General features: G+C 44.4%; 1 protein-coding gene across 2 annotated transcripts in view; it reads right to left on the bottom strand.

Annotated features, from left to right (window-relative positions):
* Positions 1–1,256: 1,256 nt before the first annotated feature.
* The window catches only part of DSTYK (dual serine/threonine and tyrosine protein kinase), a 72,018-nt gene continuing 67,539 nt past the window's right edge, over positions 1,257–5,735 (bottom strand). Inside the window, exons 12-13 of one of the 2 annotated variants that reach the window (XM_003792234.3) lie at positions 3,011–3,145; positions 1,891–2,375 (exon numbers count right to left, since the gene is read on the bottom strand). In XM_003792234.3, the coding sequence (XP_003792282.1) occupies positions 2,188–2,375; positions 3,011–3,145 (323 nt within the window). In that variant the 3' untranslated portion in view covers positions 1,891–2,187. Of the gene's footprint in view, positions 2,376–3,010; positions 3,146–5,735 lie in introns of both variants that reach the window. The other variant, XM_003792235.3, reaches the window with a different exon arrangement.

The following is a 5,735-nucleotide window of genomic DNA, read 5'->3' as shown; positions in this document are numbered from 1 at the left end:
CCCTTCGTTTTTTGACACCTGGCTTCCTGGAAGCCCCATCATAGTTCCAAGAAGGGCAACAAATGAATGCTGAGCAGAACAGAGTATAACTAAATAGGTATTAAAAATTCTAATATATCGGCTTGGCTCCCGTAACTCGGTGGTTAATGGCACTGGCCACATGCACCGAGGCTGGCAGGTTCAAACCCAGCCTGGGCCTGCTAAACTGCAGCAAAAAAATAGCTGGGTGTTGTGGCAGGCGCCTATAGTCCCAGCTACTTGGGAGGCTGAGGCAAGAGAATCGCTTAAGCCCAAGAGTTTGTGGTTGCTCTAAGCTGTGCCACCACGGCACTCTACCAAAGGTGACAAAATGAGACTCTGTCTCAAAAAAAAAAAAAAAAAATTCTAATATCTACTGAGCATTCTACTAAAACAATGCTGGAACCTAGAGAACCCAAAGATACTGGGTCAGTTACTTTATCATTTGCAAACAAAAAGATTTCTAGCACTATATGGAGTTTCAGAAAGCTGCAAGTGTGTAAGAGCTACTATGCTCAGATGTACTGTAATGAGAACCCAGGACAGCGAAAGAGTTAAAACTGAACTTCATAAGTTATATGAAAAACTTATTATAGACTCTATTTATACTGTTAATGCTTAAGGGATGTTGTTTTGTCACAAACAATTCTAGAAAACCCCAGCAACAAATGCACCACTCATTTTATATAGCCACTTGGGGGCCTGTTTTACCTGGGGCTGGGCACAGGGGCCAGATCACGAATTAGGGAGATAGAGAGAGGCTGTTCACCTTCACTGTCTATTCCTTCATCTACTTGTTGTTCTGAACTAATGGATCAAATTGGTTGAGGAAGACCTGAAGTCAAGATCTGAGATGCACCAATGTTTAAACTGTTCCCTTCCTCTGCCTGGAATCAGAGTTACTCTCCTCACGTACACTTCATAAGGAACTCTCCAAAATTCCACCATACTACCTCCCAATTACAAGGGAGGGGAGCTTCCCATATACTAATATACCAGAGTAAAGTACACATACACAGAACTACCCGAAGAGTGTTTTCCTTTTTCTGTGGGTTCCTTTTTTCTTGATCATATGTAAAATAAGGTTAAAAGGAAGGGATAAATTACGGAAGAAACCTTGGTTCAAAAGCTCATTGATCATGTTTTAAAAACATCAGTGTGTTAAGATTCAAACACAGAAAGAAGGATTTCTAATTTGTATGTTTTAAAAACAAACTGGTATCCTTTCATTAGGTTTGTGTGCCAGCCACAGCCTCCAGATAATTCCCACTTCTCAGGTCCCAGCCAAATATTTCACATTGGGTTAGTTTTGCTCAGATACTTGCTCTGAAGTACCATGATATCCAGAGTTTTCCCACCTTGAGACAAAAAGAAAGAAAAAAAAGAAGAAAAAGAGACCCAAGGGTACAACAGGTTCTGTTTGGGGGTTGGCAGTAACGCAAAATCCAACAGCTTATGTGTGTATACCCACACATACACACACACACACACACATTCTTTTCACACATTCTTTTCTTTGTCGTTTTTTTGACTTCTGGTGATATTAACTCCAGAACCAGGGATAGCCTTATACATGTAAACACATGGCACTGGGAGGAGCACACAGCTTTGTCTCTACCTCCTTCATCGAGCTTCTGACTATTACAACCTGATAACCCTGGTTGTAGACAGCAGGAACCAGACATCTGTAAGGTTTTTTTTTTTTTTTGTCCCCATGTTCTCATAATCCCAGAACTAAGTGCAAAACTTCTAAGGGTCCTGACCAAACTATTCCTAGCTAGAGCCCCAAATCAGGAAAATCATAGGTTTTAATATTATTGCCACTGCACTGTCCCACTTGTCTTAGAAACATATATAACGAGTAGACAATGGTAACATTTGCCTCCTTTTCGGTTATGAGGCCAGAACATCGTATTCCTCAGCTTTTACACCTCTTAGACACTCTTTTGCTAAAGGGATAGTCTGGAGCTTCAGGGAACTGCTGCATATGCTCAGTCATCCAACTCTTCACTGTCCTGGAGTCATCTCTGTCTGGGAAGGTCTCAAGTTGCCCAGCAAGCACCAATTCCCTTGGGAGTGCCCTATAGTGAATAAATGTCAAATTCTCCCCACGGCCAAAATGTGAGGGAAAGGAAAGAAAGAGAGAGTGAAAGAAAAATGTCTTTGCTTTCAAGTAGAATCATCTAATCCTCTGTTTGGCTGCTCAGAATTTGACTTGCATAGCCGGTCCATGATGCCCTGGAGCATGGGCTGGACAATGCCCAGGAGAGGCCTCTTCAAGGGGTCACCATCCCAACAGGCTTCCATCAACTGCCAGCACTCTTCATCAAACACGGGAAGCCGCTCTGGCCGGGCCCCTAGAGAGAAGAGCATGGAAAGATCACAGTAAGAGGGGCCCAACACAATGAAGAGGAATGGCCAGTTTGAAGGCTCATTACTCAGCTGGGGCTTGGGACACTAGAGAATGTAATGAGCTTTAAGTGCATCTTAGAACCTAATAGTGGGCTCGGTGCCCGCGGCTCAAGCCGCTAAAGTGCCAGCCACATACACCTGAACTGGTGGTTTCGACTCTAGCCCGGGCCCACCAAACAACAATGACGGCTGCAACCGAAAAACAGCCGAGTGTTGTAGCGGGCACCTGTAGTCCCAGCTACTTGGGAGGCGGAGGCAGGAGAATCGCTTGAGCCCAGGAGTTGGAAGTTGCTGTGAGCTGTGACGCCACAGTAATAGCTTGAGGCTCTATCTCAAACAAAAAAAAAAAGAAGAACCTAATAGCGATAAAAATCTACAACATATTGGCATAGAAGTTCGATAGAGTGCTGCTTGGAAGCAAAGGTTTCACTTAAATGTCTTCTCCGGATTCCACGATTGTTTAAGTGTGCACGTGTGCCTGAGGAGGTGGTAGAGGAGAATATGAGGCCCCTGTGGCAGTGCCTGGGCTCAGTCTGCTCTTGCCAAGGGATCAGGATAAAGTAATGCTCATGGCTCTTACCTCTCCGCACATTGTTCCAGAGATGGTCTTTGCTGGCACACCTCTCAAATGCCTCAGGGAGCTTGACAGAGCCTGAGCAGATATACCAGAAAAGAATCCCAAAAGCATAGACATCCACGGAATTATCATACTTCCCTATGGCAAGAAAGGATGAAAAGCAGTGAGCCAGGAAGAGGAGGGCAGTAGCATCACTGCCACCTTGTACTGCAGAGGTCTTTAAATTATTTTGTCTAAGGCTTTCAACATCCATTATCTTTTATAACAACCCTGTCGGGTAGGTAAGGCACATCTATAATGCTCATTTTACAATACAATAAACTATGACATTGCGAGGTACAGGTAGATAAGATATTAACAGAGCCATGAATAGAATTTGACAAAGGAGAGGAAAAATAATACCTTTCATTTTAATGGGTTAGTCAAAAACTTAACCTGATAGGTCACATTAGGAAAATAAAGTTAGAAAATACAGGTGGGTAGGTAAGTTAGAATATCAAGTTTTTAAAGTTGGAAGAGTCTGGATTCAGTGCACAGCAGGAAGTTTTTTATGTTTTAGAGCAAGAGGTGACATATAGATTTTAACATTTTAGAAAGAGACCAGGCATAGTGCCTCACTCCTAGCACTCTGGGAGACTGAGGCAGGTAGACTGCTTGAGCTCAGAAGTTCAAGACCAGCCTCAGCAAGAGTGAGATCCCATCTCTACCAAAAACAGAAAAATTATTAGAGCATGGTGGCATAGGCATGTAGTCTCATGAGGCTGAGGCAAGAGGATTACCTGAGCCCAGGAGTTTGAGATTACCATGAGCTATGACACATGGCACTCTAAGAAAAACAACTGAACAAACATTTTAGAGGCTTGGCATCTATAGCTCAGTGGCTAGGGCACCAGCCACATACACCAGAGCTGGCAGGTTTGAATCCAGCCGGGTTTCAATCCCGCCCAGGCCTGCCAAACAACAATGACAACTACAACCAAAAAATAGTCAGGTGTGGGCAGTGCCTGTGGCTCAGTGGGTAGGGCACCGGCCCTGTATACAGAGGGTGGCGGTTTCAAATCCAGCCCCGGCTGAATTGCAACAAAAAAATAGCAGGGCGTTGTGGCAGGCCTGGGCTGGATTAGAACCTGGCTGAATTCTCCAGGGGCTGAGACAAGAGAATCGCGTAAGCCCAGCAGTTGAAGGTTGTTATGAGCTGTGTGACACCACGGTACTCTACTAAGGGTGACTCTGTCTCTAAAAAAAAAAAAATAAATAAAGTAGCTGGGCATTTTGGTGGGCGCTTGTAGTCCCAGCTACTTGGGAGGCTGAGGCAAGAGAATCGCTTGAGCCCAAGCGTTAGAGGTTGCTGTAAGCTATGATGCCATAGCGCTCTACTACCCAGGGTGACAGCTTGAAATTCTGTCTCCAAAAAAAAGAAAAAAAATGTTTAGAAACATGGTTCTGGCCAGGTGCAGTGGCTCATACACGCGTGTAATCCTAGCATTCTGGGAGGCTGAGGCAGAAGGATCCCTTGAGCTCAGGAGTTCCAGACTAGCTCAAGAGAGTAAGATCCCCTCTCTACTAAAAATACAAAAAGTAGCTGGGCATTGTGGCAGGTGCCAGTAGTCCCACCTACTCAGAAGACTGAGGCAAGAGGATCTCTTAAGCCTGAGAGTTTAAGGTTGCTGTGAGCTATGACACCACAGCACTCTACCAAGGGTGACAAATTAAAAAATGAAACAATCAATGGAATTTAAGTATGAAATAGCCAAAATAGAATAATAGCAGTGGGGAACAGCAATTTTTTTTTTTTAAAGTACATCTGAGGTGGTGCCTGTGGCTCAAAGGAGTAGGGCGCCAGCTCCATATACCGGCGGTGGTAGGGTCAAACCTAGCCCTGGCCAAAAACTGCAAAAAAAAAAGTACATCTGGAGATAAACATATGATGACTATTTGATTCAGATATGAGTAGGATATAGCTTTACCTAATACCTAATATTATGTGTACCACTCAGTGAAGAGCTGGGGGAAGACCTGTGTATGAAACAAGAGAACTTCATATATATCGCTAATTTTGACTCTTACCAGTACTAATGACTGATCTGCCCCTACCTTTCCATCTTCCCTGGCAATGGAACAACCATTTCCCATTCACTTGAGCTCAAAACTCTTGAGTCATCCTTTAGTCGTTCTTTTCTGTTCACCATACATATCAAGTGAATAATAAAATCCATAGCCGGGGGTTGTGGGGGGCGCCTGTGGTCCCAGCTACTTGGGAGGCTGGAGCAAGAGAATCGCTTGAGACCAAGAGTTTGAGGTTGCTGTGAGCTGTGATGCCACAGCACTCTGCCCTGGGCGACAGCTTGAAACTTTGTCTCAAAAAAACCCCCCAAAACCAGCCCATTCTTTCTCTGAATTGATCTCAAATCTGTTACTTTTTTTTCTTTTGTTTCATCACTATACCAACCTAATACTGGAGGCAACCACTACCTACTAGGTCTCTTTACCTTGATTCTTTCTAATCAAATCCTCTCTACCTACTGCTGCTAAGCTCATCTGCTATGAACATCTTCTCTTGATCTCTCTCCTGCTCAAAAGATGGGTAGCTCCTGGCTTGGCGCCTGTGGCTCAAGCAGCTAAGGCACCAGCCACATACACCTAAGGTGGCGGGTTCAAATCCCCAGCCCTGGCCCGCTAAACAACAATAATGGCTGCAACCAAAAAAATGGCCAGGCGTTGTGGCGGG

This window comes from Otolemur garnettii, unplaced genomic scaffold (genome assembly GCF_000181295.1).
Source record: "Otolemur garnettii isolate 467f Iridium unplaced genomic scaffold, OtoGar3 scaffold00055, whole genome shotgun sequence".
NCBI lineage: Eukaryota > Metazoa > Chordata > Mammalia > Primates > Galagidae > Otolemur > Otolemur garnettii.
This window is presented reverse-complemented; position numbering and strand designations above follow the sequence as displayed.